Source organism: Sesamum indicum, linkage group LG9, assembly GCF_026168435.1.
Source record: "Sesamum indicum cultivar Baizhima isolate 11 linkage group LG9, ASM2616843v1, whole genome shotgun sequence".
NCBI classification, from domain to species: domain Eukaryota; kingdom Viridiplantae; phylum Streptophyta; class Magnoliopsida; order Lamiales; family Pedaliaceae; genus Sesamum; species Sesamum indicum.
In genome coordinates, this window is record NC_142665.1 from 2,172,692 (window position 1) to 2,191,259 (window position 18,568).

General features: G+C 36.6%; 4 protein-coding genes across 7 annotated transcripts; all 4 read left to right on the top strand.

Annotated features, from left to right (window-relative positions):
* Window positions 1-750: 750 nt before the first annotated feature.
* Window positions 751-8,468, top strand: LOC105170284 (trimethylguanosine synthase (DUF707)). Of its 3 annotated transcripts, none has more exons than XM_011090974.3 (15): window positions 751-904; window positions 1,710-1,793; window positions 1,878-1,989; window positions 2,078-2,197; window positions 3,588-3,692; window positions 4,183-4,266; window positions 4,359-4,474; window positions 4,913-5,014; window positions 5,119-5,232; window positions 5,316-5,372; window positions 6,142-6,208; window positions 6,366-6,419; window positions 6,734-6,808; window positions 7,746-7,781; window positions 8,115-8,468. In XM_011090974.3, the coding sequence occupies exons 2-15, from the start codon at window positions 1,774-1,776 to the stop codon at window positions 8,202-8,204; spliced, it is 1,152 nt and encodes a 383-aa protein (XP_011089276.1). In that variant the 5' UTR covers window positions 751-904; window positions 1,710-1,773; the 3' UTR covers window positions 8,205-8,468. The 3 variants fall into 3 exon arrangements, with proteins under 3 accessions (XP_011089276.1, XP_011089275.1, XP_088741237.1); XM_011090973.3 differs by having other exon boundaries at window positions 766-904; window positions 1,640-1,793; XM_088885111.1 differs by lacking the exon at window positions 751-904 and adding an exon at window positions 922-940.
* Window positions 8,469-9,523: 1,055 nt separating this feature from the next.
* On the top strand, window positions 9,524-11,664 carry LOC105170285 (cinnamoyl-CoA reductase CAD2). Its single transcript, XM_011090976.3, has 6 exons — window positions 9,524-9,732; window positions 9,819-9,991; window positions 10,078-10,263; window positions 10,507-10,669; window positions 10,911-11,094; window positions 11,340-11,664. The coding sequence occupies exons 1-6, from the start codon at window positions 9,525-9,527 to the stop codon at window positions 11,482-11,484; spliced, it is 1,059 nt and encodes a 352-aa protein (XP_011089278.3). The 5' UTR covers window position 9,524; the 3' UTR covers window positions 11,485-11,664.
* A 457-nt stretch (window positions 11,665-12,121) lies between these two features.
* On the top strand, window positions 12,122-14,509 carry LOC105170287 (cinnamoyl-CoA reductase 1). Its single transcript, XM_011090979.3, has 6 exons — window positions 12,122-12,351; window positions 12,465-12,637; window positions 12,720-12,905; window positions 13,545-13,707; window positions 13,897-14,083; window positions 14,278-14,509. The coding sequence occupies exons 1-6, from the start codon at window positions 12,231-12,233 to the stop codon at window positions 14,420-14,422; spliced, it is 975 nt and encodes a 324-aa protein (XP_011089281.2). The 5' UTR covers window positions 12,122-12,230; the 3' UTR covers window positions 14,423-14,509.
* An 864-nt stretch (window positions 14,510-15,373) lies between these two features.
* Window positions 15,374-18,560, top strand: LOC105170286 (gamma-interferon-responsive lysosomal thiol protein). 2 transcript variants are annotated; one of them, XM_011090978.3, is made up of 5 exons: window positions 15,374-15,803; window positions 16,729-16,794; window positions 16,973-17,113; window positions 17,669-17,761; window positions 18,099-18,560. In XM_011090978.3, exons 1-5 carry the CDS (start codon window positions 15,567-15,569, stop codon window positions 18,312-18,314), a joined length of 753 nt encoding a protein of 250 aa, XP_011089280.1. In that variant the 5' UTR covers window positions 15,374-15,566; the 3' UTR covers window positions 18,315-18,560. The 2 variants fall into 2 exon arrangements, with proteins under 2 accessions (XP_011089280.1, XP_011089279.1); XM_011090977.3 differs by lacking the exon at window positions 15,374-15,803 and adding an exon at window positions 16,302-16,594.
* Window positions 18,561-18,568: the final 8 nt, after the last annotated feature.

Consider the following 18,568-nt stretch of genomic DNA (forward strand, 5'->3'; position numbering starts at 1 on the left):
GGATAATAGATTAAATAATAATAAAATTAACAGTTTCATAAATATATTATGAAATTTGAAAATAATATAATCCACACGTTACACGTAAGTACATTAACAAATTTAATCTGCAGATGCTCCCTTTAGTGGTCGATTGAAAGTAGATTTGCAAAGAGATAAAGGGGAATAAAGTATATAATTGGGTTAGAATATGTCACAACTTAGATCACTTTTTTTAATTTATTATGTCAAAAATCTATCATATAATCATGTTCACTTTAAATATTCCATTTCTTGTGGATATTATTTCGTACTTACAACAACATAATTCTAAAGTACTTACAAAATTATTGAAAAAAATTAAAACACGATCAGAATTATCCGTTGCAAGTGACTAAAAGATCTATACGATTTTTATCGATATGAATTTAGATATTAAAATATTATAAAGGTTTTGAAATAAAACGAATTTTGTAATGTATTAGATATGTAAATTTTTGCATTGAGCTGAGTTTTTAAAAAATTTTGATAAAATAAATAGGCGACAAATTTCAATATGAAAGTGGGTCCCGATAATAGTGTAATTTGAGATCATAATAGAGATATATGATGCCAATTTTTGTTCAATTATTAAAGTCTTATCTTTTATTTAATTTCGGGATTGGTCCCTTGGAAATAGGTAATGGCTAATAATGCAACAAAAATTTTCAAATTTTAATTTAAGATAGTGTATGATTAACGTGAAAAAGAATTATTTTTTTGGGAGGGTAGAAAGGTAAATTCGGGGAAAGGTGAAGTAATGTTCAATTTCATTGTCGCCCGCAACAAACCAAACATTCATACGATCTCTCAGGAACACGAAAGACCCCTATTCCGCTCTCTCTCTCTCCCTCCCTCCCTCCCTACCAATCAACTGGCCTAATTTGTAAGCCTCGCAAACCCTGGTTTCTTTCTCTATGCTGTACGTGGGTTTCAAAATCTGATTCCGTTGTTGCTGAACTTTCTCAGTTTTGGTGTTTGTTGTGTTTTTTCTTAAATTTCCTATGCTTTTTTCCTCTGTGAATTTAAGAGATTGAGATTATCGATCTTTCAGTTTTTTGCTGTGAATTTTAGTTTGTCGTTTCCTCTTTGTTTGTTAATAGTCTGGGCTGAATTGGTTTCGTCATTTTGACGATTTTTTTTATTTTTTTTTCCCTCCGGGTTTAAGATTTATTTATTTTTTCAATCACTAATTTACTTGAAATTTCAGATGAGTTGAGAAAGTTTTAGTTTGATTAGTGTGGAGTAGGCACAGATCGCTGTATGTTTAGTTTCTGATAATGCTTCTGGTAGCATGTGCTTTAGGACTTGTGCCTCGCAGATTTAAATTCGAACTAAGAGTTTTTCAGTCTTGATTTGGTAAATGCTGGAACGTAAATTGAAGTCCTTGATGTTCTAACTTTTTGGTGATTCAGTATCAATTCATTTTGTATTTTTGTGTCGCCCGTGAAATACTTTGAAATGACTGGAAAGGTGGCTGTAGAATGCTGTCTTAATTGCCTTGATTAGTAGAAAAATTTCATTCAAAGGAGATAGTTGATTGGGTGATGAGAGCTCAAAGTTTTGAGTATGGATGGACCTATGTGCTGTATTAGTTTTATGTCTTTAATTTGTTTTGCAGGATTGCCATTTTCTGGAGTGCAAATTCAGATGTATTAAAGTATGCGATATTTTTCTCTATTGTTGCTCAGGATTTCGGTTTCTGTGACTGTGCCTAGTGCGTGACGTTCGAGTCGGGCAACTTCTTTTATCATAATGGGAACCTCGCTTCGCAGGTTTGTGGAGCTGCACATATTGGTTTACAATGCAAAGTGACTTTGAACAATGTTTTTAATCCTGCATTTTCTGTCCATATGCAGTGGGGTTTTTAAGAAGTCAAATGATGGTGCACGACTCCTTATAACAACAATCATGGGCATGGTGTTTGGATATTTTATAGGCGTTTCATTTCCATCTGTTTCTTTAGATAAGGTACGGGCCAGATTGTTCATAAGTTGTTCTATGCATGATGCATGTCACCCATTTGGATAATTTTTTGTAATCAAACTTCTATTTGCAGATCAATCTGCCTTCAAGTCTAATATCATCTCTTGATATGGCCTTCAATGACGATCGCCGTGCTGTTAGTCGTAGTTTTCCTGAAAATCTCGGTTCAAGCAGTACTCCTCTAACACCCAAGGTAGTTCGTATGGTCATACATATATGCAATTGGCATCTCATGTTGCTTCTTTGAAATTTTGAAGCTTTTAGACTTTAGTCGTTTTGATGATTAATGGCCCTTGATTGCAGTAGTTCATCTTTTGATGCAAATGCTAGATGATATGGCTGTCAATTTTGTTCGTCAGCACCAATTCATTAGTAAAGTTGATGTATAATTATTTAGCGACTCGACCATATAGTCTCCTCCGAGTTGACCCTTTATGTGTCCATGAAAAATCTCAATTGTCCTTCGTCCTGAGCCATATACGTAGCAATATGAATAAGATTTCTTGTCCAAGTCATTATCTTGGATTACTTTTGGATTGTCCTAGTAGGTATGGTAATATCACACACCTTTGTTGACCCATGCAGCTGCTCTTGCCCACTCATTCTCGTGTCCACTTTATTTGTGTTTCAACTTCTAAGTCTTGTGTGGATGACACAAGTATCAGGAAACCATTGCTTCTCATGATGGACCAACAATTCACAATTAATGAGTGAGACTGGGATCAGATGTGTAAAGGAAAGAAAAAGCTTATTGCATGATTCTGCTGCAAAGGGCAGTCATAAATATGTAAAATTGGCACTTGAACTAATATCGTTAAGCCGATTAATCATAGATACTTCTTATTAATGCTAAAACGTCGTAAAATAATATGGCAAAAGTCACTATTCTAATACGATAAGCAATAGCCCTTTCTAGGGCGATATTCCATATTTTGTTCCATAAGACTTGCTGTTCTGATAAAAGATAGAGATTCGTATTGTTTCATTACAGTGAGCATTATCAAATGGATCTATTGCATCATGATGATAGATTTTGTAGTTTGGGATATCAGCAGATGTGAGATGAAGGAAAGAGTGAGTCGTTGTTCATGTTACGATATATATGTGATCCCTGCACATGGGTTTGAGGGTTTTGCTGACCAGCCTTTTTAGAGCGTCAGCTCCATTGTAGGCGTGTTTCGACCTTGTTTTCCTGTTATTACTTTCTACATGATCACGATTCTACTTGAAAAGGTTAAGGAAGGAAAGAAAAATATTCTTTCTCTTGGATTTGGTGTTCTCATTAGTTGGATTGATATTCCAGTTGATTAGGTATTATGTTTCAGTTATGAAGCCATTCACGTATAACCGATTTAGAGCTAATTTCACAGAGTTGCTATTCGGGTTGGTTGGGTTGTGTACATTTTCCCCGTTTTCTGTGTATCTGATCTTCCTCTTAAACAATTTATCTTACTCCATACTTTCACTCTTTTCATGTACTCTCTGATTTATTTTTGTGACATGTAATAGTGCATTTTGTACTGTATTCTGTTTGGTTTGATTTCAGCTTAAGAATAATTTTTAATCCTAATTTTGCCTTTCAGATATATGTTCCTACAAATCCTCGTGGGGCAGAGTCCTTACCACCAGGAATTGTTGTCTCAGAATCAGATTTTTTTCTGAGACGATTATGGGGTGATCCGCGTGAGGTATGGTTTGAAAAATATTGGAAACTGGTGATAAAGATGATATCAGCAATAGGTTCTTTGTCTGCTTTATTCTGACCTTTCTTTGTTGATACCGATGGCTTTTTACTAGTAATGTGATAAGAGAGAATGAGAGATTAGCTTTAGAATGAGCTTATTTACGTGCTTATTTTTTTGTTTCTTATTAAGTACTTCTATTGTATTTATGTTGTCTCTTAGTTATTTGCTGTAGTATTGTTCATTATGATTGTTTTATGCCTGTGGAATGGATTAGAATTGTTCGGTTAGAAATTGCAGTTTTCATGTTTCATCTTCTTTCCTTGATTTATTGCATTCTGCAATGGTTCAGCATGGTTTGTTAGGTTTAGTCCCGTAATAAAACAGATTGTTGGAGCCTGAGCATATATTTTAATTCTGTAGCCTCATAAGTTACATGAATTATGATGAGATTTTAGTGAATAGTAGTATGCTTACAGAGTTCTGTAACTTTCAGGATCTGAGAAGGACGCCGAAGTACTTAGTTACATTTACAGTAGGTTTGGAACAAAAGAACAATATTAATGCAGCTGTGAAGAAGGTGAATGCTGTTTGTAATTACATCACATCCCAAGTAGATTTCCTTTTGTTAAATTCTCAGTACACTAAGATGGAATTGCAATGTTATTGTAGTTCTCTGAGGATTTTCAGATAATGCTTTTCCATTATGATGGCCGGACAAGTGAATGGGATCAATTTGAGTGGTCGCAGCGTGCCATACATGTCAGCGCTAGAAAACAAACAAAATGGTAATATTGTCAGGTCATTGCCAGCTTTTGGTCTTCTTTGGTTGTTCCCCGATCTTATTGTCTGGAGCCTATAAGGTGTATTTTGTGGAAGGATTGAAGTTTTTTGCTAGTGAGTTGGTAATGATCTTTAATCTGATAATGAAAAGATTGAGAACGTCTGTATTAAGGTGCCAAAGCTTTACATCATTAGTGTAAGTATATCCAGATACTTGACGTTTTGAATTGAATCGAGCAGAAAGTGATATTTGAGGATTGAAATGATCTTTAACCTGATAACAAGATAATTGAGATCTTATGTAACAAGATGCCAATCTTTACACATTAGTGTAAGTATATCCAGAGACTTGACATTTCAAATTGAGTCGACTAGAAAGTTATATTAAATTATTGAAATCATCCTCTAAGCATGTGCTGATGACTGTTTGTCTGTTCTTATAGGTGGTATGCAAAGAGATTTCTGCATCCAGATGTTGTAGCTGCCTATGATTACATTTTCATTTGGGATGAAGATCTTGGAGTTGAACACTTCAATGCCGAGAGGTAATTATCTGTTTTTATAGTCCTTAATACTTGACACATCTTCTACCATATGTTGTATAGTTTTTTCACTCCTAAACTGATTCTTGACTGTTGCTACACGTTAGGTATATTGAATTGGTTAAGAAACATGGTTTAGAGATTTCCCAACCTGGTCTTGAACCAAACAATGGATTGACATGGCAAATGACGAAGAGGCGAGGTGACAGAGAAGTTCATAAGTAGGTTTCTGATCGACAAACAATGCCCCTACCCTTATGCCTGTGCACTTTAGTTTCTAGAGCTGAATGAGTACTGATAACAGGGATACAGAGGAGAAACCAGGCTGGTGCAGTGATCCACATTTGCCTCCATGTGCAGCGTATTTGCTCTCTCCTACTATATAAATGTGCCTGCGTATTGTCCTGCATTTATGTTTATATGCATTAGAAGCATGTATGTTTGTCCTCAACTCATGTGGTCCATCAATTGCATTCGAGATATATACAGTTATCTCTAGTTAGTATGAGTACAACTTGGGAATTGCATCCATTGGAGAGGGGTGGGAGTCTCTTTATGTGATGGGGAACCTGGAAAATCTGGATTGTTGCTGGGGTCTTTTTCTTTATGGTCTTTTAAGTCCATCTCTTGATTTGTTGGTTCTTTGTCTGAATTGTTTACCTTGATTTTTCAGTGCTTGACTGAGTGTATTTTTTATGTGGGGCTGTCCAGGAAATCATATAAATGTGCACAAACATGTGTGGATTAACTGAATCTAGTATGCCAACCTTTAAATTGTAGGTTGATGATTTAAGAGATGCAATATTGTTAGTGATATCTATTGGACATCATATGTTGCAGATAAATCCTTGAAAAATTAAGAGAGCTAAGGAAAGTAAAGATTAAGTCTAAAATAGATATAATATTTATCTGGATTCTAAAAATCAATAACTATTTTCAGAAGGATGATAGACTTTAATGCTCATTTGCTTGGACATACTCAAGTCCATTCATGATGATTGTTCTGCAACCATATGTTGAGAAAACTAGTGTGCTTTGTCATTAAACCTACAAGATTCTGTTGAAGCAATTTCCCTTGAGATTATGATGTCACACTATGACAATCTTTCCCTCTCTATGCTTTTCTCCAGCTTTGTGGAAATTATGGCTCCAGTGTTCTCTCGTGAAGCTTGGAGATGTGTTTGGCATATGATTCAGGTAGTTTCACTTTTCATGCGCATACAGTCTGCTTCCCCCTGCTCCCTTTTTTTTTATGGACTGACTGAATCTGTTCATTATTGGAGCTTTCCACTCTTCAGTTGTTTTTGTTAGCCTGTAGTTCAAATCAACTTATTTTAATATCACGTGTTTGCAGAATGACTTGGTTCACGGATGGGGATTGGATTTTGCGTTGAGAAGATGTGTGGATGTTAGTCTCTTTCTCTCTCTCTCTCTCTCTCTCACACACACACACACACACACATACACACTCTTAGTACCATGCCAACCTCCAGCCCCCTTAACAGAAAGAGGAAAGTTCAACACAAGCAACATGACAAGACCTAATTGAAAAGAGAAAAAATCATGTAAATGGAGAATGGAGTAATGTGTTTCTATGTCACATGTAATGGGAGTAGTAGGAAATGTCTTGTTCTAACTTTTGACATCGTGTTGCATAAGCTAATTCATGGAGGACTATGGTGTCCTTACTCAATCTTCTAATAACTTTTGACTCCAATGCAGCCTGCACATGAAAAAATTGGCGTTGTTGATTCCCAGTGGATTGTCCATCAAGTAATCCCGTCACTTGGAAATCAGGTCAGACATCGTCACATCAAAACTTGCTAATGTTTTGCGTTAAATCATTTTTCTTTTACTTCTATAATTTCTTTACATGCTTGATTTATTAAATTGTACTTAACGCATAGTGCACATTCCTAAAATCAACTTCCACAATTATATCTCTGAGCCAGTGTTTGAAAGGCAAAGGCAAGGGGCAAAGTGTTCCTGGGAGGGGGGAGATTATGTTGACTCATGGGGCCTAGGCTTGTGAATTTTTATATCCTATGTATTTTAAAAAATAGAGAAAAGCTTTAAAAATTAAAATAATGAGCTAAGATATTTCAAAAATTGTAGGAAAAATTGTGTAGAGACATCTTGATTGAAAATGCATGTATAAGATAAACATTCTACCATCACAGTGTAATCATAGCGAAACCAATAGGAATAAGACAAGTATTCCATAAAAGAAACAAATCTACCTGTATTAAATGTAAAACTAAAGTAATAAAGCCGATCAATTTATCTGAATTTCTTTTGATAGCATGCGAAGTTCAATGGTAGGAATTATGTACTTACCTTCAGGTTGAGGGTATAAATGAATTTTAAAATTTCTTTGCCGAAACAGTGGCTGCCAATCTTTTTTTTAATCTCTTTCAACGTGTACAAGAATTTCTTTATTAGCCACAAAGTTAATGTGGCCACTGGCCTGTTAATTTAATTAAAAAAATTTGATTTGTATTATCCCAAGTTAGTAGTGGTCATAGATTTTTATTTAGATGGACTATAAAAGTTCAAATGAGCATACAAACTTTCAGGATACTGGAAGTGCCAAATTTCTGTTTACTTTCGTTTTCCATCATGCCTGTTTCTCATTTTGTTTCTTATTTGTTTTTGGTCCCATTTGCTTGTCACTTGTAGCTGGTCAAATTTCTTATTGTTTACTGATTTCAAGCTTTGTTATAAATGCTCTCAGGGCGAGTCTGACAACGGGAAAGCTCCGTGGAAAGGGGTATGTAAATCCTGCACTGTGTGTATCTTGGTTGAAATAATAACTCTAGTATTCTGACCCTCGTGGGATAGCTTGATAAAGCTATATTTGTTGTGGACCGTTCTAGCTCAAGAGTAGAAGACTCAGAAAACTTGTGGCTTTTTGGCTGCTTCTCAGTGGAGACTTTTTCAGTGATTTGCATGTCTTGCATTTGTATCATACTTCTTTTCCCCTCAAGGAAAGATGCACAATATTATTCCTTGGCTATATATGTTTATTGTTCATGTATCTGTGATTGATATGAATGATGCGAATAGTGAAAACCTCAGCTGATGTGTGTTTCTCTTGTTCCAGGTACGAGATAGATGCAAAAATGAATGGGCGCTTTTCCAGGATCGCCTGGCTAATGCAGACAAGGCGTATTTTTCACAGATTGAGCATTGAGCACCGCTAACTATCATCTGATCTTGATGGGTCTTGTACATTGCTCTTCCTTTCCTCCCCTTCTCCTCGAGTGGTGTTTGTCCTCACCCCATTCTTTTATGCGAGTTATCCTTTTTCAGGTGTAGGATAGCTGTGTTACCAGTAGCATGAGAAAGATCCTTATTAGATACTTAAAAAGAGAACTTCAGCTTTCTGTGCAGAAGTAGATATAGGATGACGATATGTTAGTTTTTGTGCTAATTAAATGTTCTCTTTTCTCCTTTAGTCGATTTACATAATTTGTGAGGTCCTTCTTCCCTAGAATTAATATGCCTTGTACCAGTTTCCTCTCTGGAAATGGAAAACTTTTATCACAATGTTTTGATTGTAGCCTCTCCTGATTACCGAAAGAGACCCAGTAGAGATTAGACAATTAATCAACAACCAATGAGGTTGAGGTTCTATTTTTAAATGGTAAAGCCGAGTACCTCGTATAGTTAAGAGATTGCGGTGGTGGGTTCATGTTTTGCACGTGGGTACTTCTATTTAATCAATATTTGTTATGACGGAAAATAAACTACACTAATTAATATGTGATAGGAATTGATGGATAAAAGCTCGGTTGAGTTTGATACATCAAAATTATTAAACTAAATTTGAACAAATCTTCCTCTTTTCCCCTTTTTTTTTTTTTTTTTGGGAATAAAGTTTCAAGCTGGATCGTGATCAAATTGATTACTTTTAAAATAATAAAGTGTTTGATTTTATTTGATGACAATTTGTTCGAACTTGATCAATAATCAAACAAATCTTGAACATAATTCTTCAAGGTCGATGAAAATTCGTAAAAGAATTTGAACGCTAATATGTTCAGTTTGATTTATTTTATTTATAGTCCTATATTTGGAATTTGAATATATGAAATAAATTATATTTATAAAAAAAATAAAATAAAAAAAGAGAATTGATTAGCACATATTAATTCCCACAACCATTTACTTATTGATTTTCTACCTAAAGAAATTTGAGTTTGTAGCAAGTAATAACTACTAAATAAAGCAAGTTAGAGTTAGAGTATAGACACACATTTTCTCTATTGTTAATTATAAATCATATCATGCATCTATTCACGAGTCATGACTCAAGAATAGTTACAATATAATAAAAGATGGAAGGAAATTTGAAGTCTCTTAAAATATGAATCTCATGAACATGAATAATGCTATGTTAAGAAACAAAAAATGGGAACAACATTTGATCAATTGAGGGTTGAGGCGTTAGCATTGACAACGTAGGCGACCCCACCCGGTGCCTAAAGATAAATATCTAATCTAAATCATTATGCCAAGTCAACATTTACGTCCTGAAAATATACGAACATCTGCTGTGGGTACAAGACTTTGTGAAGCGAAGCAGCTGGTGATAATGGAGGCAAAGAGAGAAGGAGAAGTGGTTTGCGTCACTGGCGGCAGCGGCTTCATCGGCTCCTGCCTCGTTCACCTTCTTCTCCGCCGAGGCTACACCGTCCACGCCACCGTCAAGAATCTCGGTTCCATTTCTCTCTTCATTTACTCTCACTCAACAACCTCTTGCTGCTTGTAGTTAATGTTCTGGCTTTGCTTCTTTAATTGTTAGGGGATGAGAAAGAGACCAAACACTTGGAAGCCATGGAAGGAGCTGAATCCCGCCTCCGTCTTTTCCAGATGGATTTGCTTGACTATGATTCCATCGTCGCCGCCTTCACCGGGGCCACTGGAGTATTCCACGTGGCTTCCCCTTGCGTTGTCGTTGAAGTTGATGATCCCCAGGTGCTTGCCCTCTCTATTCATTCCATGTTTGTTTGAGCAAATTAACTGTATTTGTATGCTAATTATGCAATTATCGGTGGATCCAGCGGGAGCTGTTGGATCCGGCAGTTAAGGGAACTATTAACGTACTGACTGCAGCCAAAGCGGTTGGGGTTCGGCGCGTGGTTGTCACCTCTTCAATATCGGCCATGGCTACCAGCCCTCGTAATTTGCCTGATATGGCTAAGGATGAAAATTGCTGGGTTGATGAGGAATACTGCAAGCAGAACGGGGTATGACATTTCTTCGATTATTGCAAATTCGTATTTGAAAACTTATCAATACCCTTAATTTTAATGGTTGTCTAACAATTAGCCCAATCCATTAGATTTTGTTATATTTTCTTGTGGTGAACTAACCAAAATGTGGATCATGGAACTTATAATGCTTGTATTCTACTTCTTATTAGGGGGTTGTATGTTTACCATCTGCCTATTATGACATTATATACCTTTGAGATTTCGTTTTGCTGTTAGCTCTGGTATCCACTTTCTAAAGCTCTGGCTGAAAGAGCTGCATGGAAGTTTGCTAAGGAAAACGATCTGGATATCGTCGTGGTGCATCCTGGAACCGCGTTGGGTCCTATTATCCCCCCAGCTATAAATGCAAGCATGCAGATAAATCTCCAAATTCTTCAGGGTAATGCAATTTCAGACATTAAATCTTGTATAGAGTTTCTAAATCTTGATACATGCTAAAGTTAGTCAAGCTTAATACCATCAGCTTTCAGCTGCCATGTGATCAAAATCCAGGGAGATGAATGCTTTGCTAGGAGCTTGTGTTAATATATTTCCACAAATTTAACTTACAGAAGTGCTGCATTAATGCTTATGATGAGATTCATGCCGATCTTGCTCATCAATTTTGCTTTTGGGTGTAGGCACTGAACAGCCTGTAGAATTCTTTATGGCATTTGTGCACGTTAAAGACGTGGCTCTTGCACACGTACTGGTATATGAAAATACATCGGCCAAAGGGAGGCACTTGTGTGTCGAGTCTTTATCTCAGTATGATGACTTTGCTGCTAAGCTGGCAGAACTTTACCCTGAGTACAAGGTGCCCAGGTAGGATGCTCCACTTTCATTGTTGGAATGCCTGCAAAATTTGAAGACATTGTTACACTATGTGATTCTCATATCTGGAACATAACATCAGACTATGTTCTCAGATCAGTTATTTGTTGTTCTCATGTTCTTGTTCCTTCTATCGCACCGTCCTAGTACCCATTGTAGTGTTCTTTTGTGCGACAAGCAGCTGATTTGGGTCTACTAATCATTGGATGCAGTAGTCACATGGATTCATTTTGTAGGTCAACCAAGGATGATCAAGCTGGATCAATAACGACCAAGGGCGCATCCAAGAAGCTGATAGACTTGGGTCTGGAATTTACTCCCTTGGACCAAATTATTAAGGATTCTGTTGAAAGTTTGAGGAGCAAAGGATATCTTTCTTGAAACATGGAACCAACTTTTTTGTGTAATTCGAAAATGTGAGATGTCATGCTGTTTGGCATTCATCACAACTATTGTATGCGAATTTAGTACATAGTAAATTAGTGGCCCACAGCATAAGGATATCAATTTTTCAGTAGTTCCTGCATCTATGAAAAGTTTATGGAGCACTGTGTGTAGAAATATAGTCAGTCCTAGTAGATTTTTCTTTCTTTTCTTTCCTTTTTTTTTTATTTTAAAAATAAATACAGTTCATGATTACTTGATTTATGCATTTAGATGTTAACTACTAATAAAAATAGATAAATAATTTTAAACTAAAATGCGCAGTCAAACAGGAAAAGTAATAATTTTCAACATTAGAAAAATAAATATACATACATACATACTGCTGACTCCCAATTTGTTGACCGCCATATCTAATCTTTTCATTAACTAATTCCTAATAGATTATAAGATTTCAAGTATTATTAAATTCTTCTTAATTCAGATCGAAATTTAGGTGGATGTGAATTAGTTGTACAATAAATATTATATATAATTATGTAGTTAATATATAATTAAGGGATCAATTATATAATAAATATATTATAATTATAATAAAATTGGATTTTCTTTCATCAGATCTAATTTGTAGAATAATGTTGCCGTATATCCACCACCTAATTATCAAAGTAGCATCAGAGTAACCACCGCCACAGCCATCCATTTACTGAAGTTGTTGCTGCAGAAGAGCGTTTTCTCCAAGGATGGGCAAGCGAGAAGGAGAAGTAGTGTGTGTCACAGGCGGCAGCGGCTACATTGGCTCCTGCCTTGTTCACCTCCTCCTCCACCACGGCTACACCGTCCACGCCACCGTCAAGAATCTCGGTTCCTTTTCTTAATTTCACCTCATTCTCTCCTTGTCTTCTGCTCCCTCTATTATTAAGAGTTTGGTTTTGCTCATGCTTAATACTGTTGTGTTTTTGCTGCTTGCCTATCAGAGGATGAGAAAGAAACCAACCATTTGCGAGCCATGGAAGGAGCTGAATCCCGCCTCCGTCTCTTCCAGATGGATTTGCTTCAATACGACTCCATTGTGGCCGCCGTCACCGGCGCCGCCGGCGTTTTCCACCTCGCTTCCCCTTGTATTGTGGATAAAGTCCACGATCCTGAGGTGAATGCCCTAACAATTCCTAGCTCCCTCATACATGTATTGTGTTATTTTGCCAACTGTTGTTTACTATCTGTGTATTTAGCGGGAGCTGTTGGACCCGGCAATTAAAGGCACCATTAATGTACTGACGGCAGCCAAAGAGCTTGGTGTTCGCCGTGTGGTTGTCACCTCTTCGATTTCGGCTATCATCCCCAGCCCTAATTGGCCGGCGGACGTGGTTAAGAACGAAGATTGCTGGACTGATGAGGAGTACTGCAAGCGCAAGGGGGTACCGCATTTACACTCTGCTTTTTTCTCTTCATGATTAATTCATTGATGGTTTGTTTAGCATGTTCTCTCACAAAATTAATAAAATCTACGCATGCGAATTGAGATTTGCACACGCCACAAAATATTGCTTTGAATCTTATCCTGTGGACAAAATTATTGTGTTATTGACTTAGACAACAGTGTAAGATAAAGTTGCAGCCTACAGTAACAATTATTTATAGCCTTTTGTTAGAGAACTATACTGATTGGATTAGCTGTGAACTTGTTTTGATCAATGATCTAATGACCATTTCGATTTAGCTGTGAACTTGTTTTGATCGATGATCTAATGACCCTTTCGTTCCATCATTGAGTAGGTCAAATATGCTTTTCGAGTGCGAAGACGATTTCCTTGTACTGTTTGATCTTTTCTTGTAATTTATTTTTGGGATTAAATTTCATCAAAACAATGTTTTGATAAAAGTATAATTTGTAACTTTTAATCACACCGGAATTATTTTTTCATCTATTTATCCATTTTACACGAAATTAATTAGTTCTGCTATTAGCTTGTATGCTACTTCTCTATAGCATATTGGTCTCCTTGCCTTCTGTCCACTGTGGAGTCGTATCCTTTTTAATTTCATCTTGCTGTTAGATTTGGTATCCACTTTCTAAAACCCTTGCCGAAAAAGCTGCTTGGGAATTTGCCGAGGAAAAAGGTCTGGACATTGTTGTGGTGAATCCTGGAACAGTGATGGGTCCTGTTATTCCGCCATCATTAAATGCAAGCATGCAGATGCTTCTTCGTCTTCTACAAGGTAATCCACTTTGAGGCATAGACTTTATGTATTTTCGTTGAGGTGCCTCTTTTTACATACCTGACTATGTAAAGCTTGGATTGCTCAAAGCTTGTCTTCATTGAAATTTTCCAGAAATATCTTAAAGAAACGCATGTACTTACCATAAGAATCATGCTAACTTTGCATATGGTTTGCCCCTGGATATAGGGTGCACTGAAGTGTATGAAGACTTCTTTATGGGATCCGTGCACGTTAAAGATGTCGCTCTTGCACACTTACTGGTATACGAGAACACATCAGCAACTGGGCGGCACTTGTGCGTCGAAGCCATATCCCACTATGGTGATTTTGCTGCTAAGGTGGCAGAACTTTACCCTGAGTACAATGTGCCCAAGTAAGATGCTCCTTATTCCTTTGAACAATTGCTTGCAACATGTGAAGAACAGATTCCAATTTTAGTACATTTGTTGTTTCATCATACATCATCTTAGTATACATTGAGTTATTTGTGTAAGCAGCAGCTCCAAAATCCCGTTACTTCTACTTTGCAAGTATAAAGTTGCATTATTCGAGATGGTACCTTTGCAGGTTGCCCAAGGACACTCAACCTGGATTACGAAGGTCCAAGGATGCATCCAAGAAGCTAATAGACTTGGGCATGGAATTTATTTCCATGGAGCAAATTATTAAGGACGGTGTTGAGAGTCTGAGGAGCAAGGGATATATTTCTTAGAAACTAGTGTGGCATGCTTGTGTGGTTTGTAATCTGGAATGATACGCTTTATGGAGTGTGGTATGTGAAATTAGTGTTTATTAACAACGCTTCCTGCCTCCTTAACAAGACACCTTTTTTTTCTTCCATAACTCCTGATACCAATATATCACATGAAAGTGCGACAGAAGCTTCCTGCCTAAATTGACAAGCTATTAGTTAGTGTGATTTTAGAATGAGCATTCACTACGATAAAGTATTTGAATTGTTTTTGGCATGACGAGTCATAACGTATTTTTGAAATTTCTTTTCCCAAACTAAAAGAACATCTCCAAGAACCATGGGCCCTTGTATTCTTTCTTTGATCAGAATGATTTTTTGCGAAATTGCGTCCAAGTGCGCTCCCAGTCCCCACTAAGCTTTTGTCGTGTCATTGCTCTCAACATCAATTGCCCTACAAATTAAATGATACCTGTATAATTTGATAATTCAGGTAATATGTCAATTAGTACACAAAATCGTTGAAATATAGTATTTTGATTTTTCTATATAAGAACAGTAATTCTATCATTTATCTATTTATGATAAAATAAGAATGTGGAAGTCGTTCATTCAAGCGACGTATAGATTCATTTTAGCACATGAAATATTTATAGCCCCACTTAGCAAAAAATACAATTCTCCCGTGCCTTGGGATAGTGACTATTATATCATTGTTACATCAATAAAATAATCCTCTATACCAATCAAATTATAAAATATAATAAAAAAATGAATTATAACAAGCTCAAATAATTATTCATACCAACGGTGAAACTCAAAAACGTTTAATATTATATTTCTTATGAAATTTTAGCATTTAATTATTAAATTAAAATTTGTTGATAATATTTTAAAAATATTATATGATAAAGTAGTTATTATTATTATTAACATCTTAAGTTGTGTGGAAGAAGGAATATCATCATCCCATACACTCCCATAAGTCATAACGGAGGAGAATAGATATTCAACTGTGTGTGTGTGTGTGTGTAATGTATGATTAGGAAAGGCTTAACCAATAAACATCTAAATCACATTCAAACCACACAGAATCTCCAAACCTCAAGGGTGTAGCCAAATCCCAACAGCAGAAGCACCAAATCCAGCACTGAAATCCTCCGCCATGGATGCTCTTCGATTACTCTTGATTCTTTTCCTCATCCCCGCTTCTGCTGCCGTTGACTCCGGCGATAAGGTCAGCTTCGATGTCTACTACGAGAGTCTCTGCCCTTACTGTTCCAACCTCATCGTCAACTACCTCTACAAGCTCTTCGATTCTGACCTCATCTCCATCACCGATTTCAAGCTCGTCCCCTACGGCAACGCTAAAATCAGGCCTAATGGCACCATCACCTGCCAGGTATTGCTTCTCATCTTCATTTTAATTTCGCCTCTTCTCGGGTCGGTCGGTTAGTCCGAGTACCGGGCTCGGGTCCCCAATTTCTCTTTTTCTTTGTTTTTCGTTGTTGGTCTCTCTGTGTTTCACTATATGGTTATCGGTTCTTTCAATTTTTGGTGCTTGGTTTCTTAGTGGAGCGCTGTCTTTGTTTCCGTATTATGTTTCAAAAAAGCGGCCTTTCTTGTTTGGTTCTTACTACACGAGTGGCGATTTTCTTTAACGAGGATTGGATTCGTGTTTGTGCGAGCTGGTCCCAGTGAATGCAATTCACTTATGAGAGAGAAAAATCACAGAGGATTATAAAAATGGATACACAAGAAGTTTGGACTATTCGCTGTTGTTGTTGGTCCAACAGGAGTTGGAGTAGTGGCGTGTGGAGTGGTGATACGTTGCCACGGAGCTAAAGGAACACATCTTTTTTGCAATTCTTGTTCAGCTATAAAAGTAGCTGGGAATTTCTATAAATTCATAAACCACAAGTTTTCTTTTGCTTTGCAATGGCTTTACCGTACTCCCCCATGAAAGGCCTCCTGCTGTTTCACTTGCTAGTTTTGACATTGTTGATGTCTCCCATTTCCTGCAACAAAGTGGCACTGGGTTTGTATTATGAAAGCCTTTGTCCTTACAGTGCCAGTTTCATCATTGATTCTTTGGCTAGGATCTTCACTAATGGGCTCATTGATATTGTTGATCTCGATCTTGTGCCTTGGGGCAATACCAAACTTTATGGGAACCATACCTTTAAGTGCCAGGTTATGCATATAAATTTTTTTTGCTAAACTTCTTGATTTAGGTGTATGTTAAACAAACATTGCCCACAGAATGAACTTTGTGATTTTTACAGTTTTATATAGACTACAACTAATTAATTTTCCTATGGCTGCAGCACGGCCCAAATGAATGCTTATTGAACACTGTGGAGGCATGTGCTATTGATGTCTGGCCTGATGTGGTTAGTATCACTTGTTGGGATTCAAAACAACTGTTCTATGACAACTCTCTTGATTTTGAACATAAGAAAAGTGGTGAATGTGGTTTTGATATGGACCAATTTCTATCTGATATTTTTTTCAAGAATATGATTGTGTTCTGATGTCTTATTATTGTGTTATTTCCAACTCCTGATGCAGAAGGTTTATTTCCCCTTTGTCTATTGTGTTGAAAGTCTTGTATACCATCACAACTATACCCATTGGGACACATGTTTCGAGAAATTGGGTTTGGATGCCTCTCCTGTGGCTGATTGTTATAGCGGTGAGCGTGGAAGAGAGGTTAGCTTTACTGATTAATAATTCCAATTTTGCATTTAGTGCTGTTCTGCTGTGGATTAATTTTACTTCTGGTGGATATAGTTTTATGTGAGTATTATATCTGTTGTTTTACAATTTATAGTGATAGTTCATTTATCATGGAGTACGTAATCTCTAAATAGTTGATATACGTATGACTTGTAGGTTTCAGTCCTTGAATAAATTACACAAGAAACGTGTATAATGATTTTCATTACTCATGAAGGTTAGTTAAAAAATCGAGTCAATTAACCATCATTTTATTCTTGTGTAGCTATCAATATTACTTACTAAACCATTAGAGTGAAGCATGATGCTGGGAAGTTTTTGAAAAATGTTTTCAGAATTCCAATATCTAATACATGGAAATCGTTTTTGGAGGGGTATATAATTTAGATTCATTTTAATGTCAGTTGTTTGCTGCAATTTAGCTGCGCATATGCTTCCTATTGTCCTCCACGCTTTCGTATATCATATAATTGTGTATTGACTAGGCATTTTCTGCATTCAACTAATACAATTCAAACTATTGTGCAGCTTGAACTAAAATATGCGGCTGAAACAAATGCACTTGACCCACCTCATAGATATGTACCATGGGTCGTTGTGGACGGACAACCACTTTATGATGTTAGTATCTTCTATTCTTTCCATTCCAAGCATTATGATGGAAAATGACTCTGAAGTTAATAAAATTAAGGCAGTTCTTAATTCTAGTGCTTCTTTATCCAGCAATTCCTTGATCCACTTTTCATATTATGCTCTTATCAAATCTGAAGAATTATGAGATTATTCACATTGCACACGAGTGTATGCCCAGACATAATAAACGATGTTCTCTGACTCTGTATAGAATAGCAACATGTTGGAATTAAGATTCACTTGATTACTGTATAGAGTTCCTGACATGAGATGTTTGGTTTTCACTTCACCATTTCTTAGCATGATGTTCTTTTTGTTGCTGTAGGACTACCGAGACTTCATAAGCTATATCTGCAAAGCATATAAAGGAACTGACCCGCCATCTGCTTGCACTGAATCATCTGTCGGAGGCATTTGGAAGGTGAAAATGAATACCATCCAATCTCTCTACGGACAAGAAACAGTCATGTCAAAGCTGTTCCGCGCAGGACAAGCTATAGTATCATGGCTGCAGGGCAACAAAATAGTGGATTGGTTTTAGATCATGTTAAAGTAAGGTCGTATAGCATGTTGGTATTTAGGTTTTTGCATTGCTTTTAAAAAACCAGAGGCCTTTATCCTTGGTTAAAGGGCGTACTCTTACAGCTAGAGGGTGAAGGTAGTGTAACACTGATAAATCCATAAAGCTTGTTTCCAGTGTTTGTTAGTACCTTGCAGTATGTATTTTCTTGAACAATTAGTATATGTAAGATCCGTTGCTATGGAATAAGTGAAGCATCAAATGGAATGTTGGAT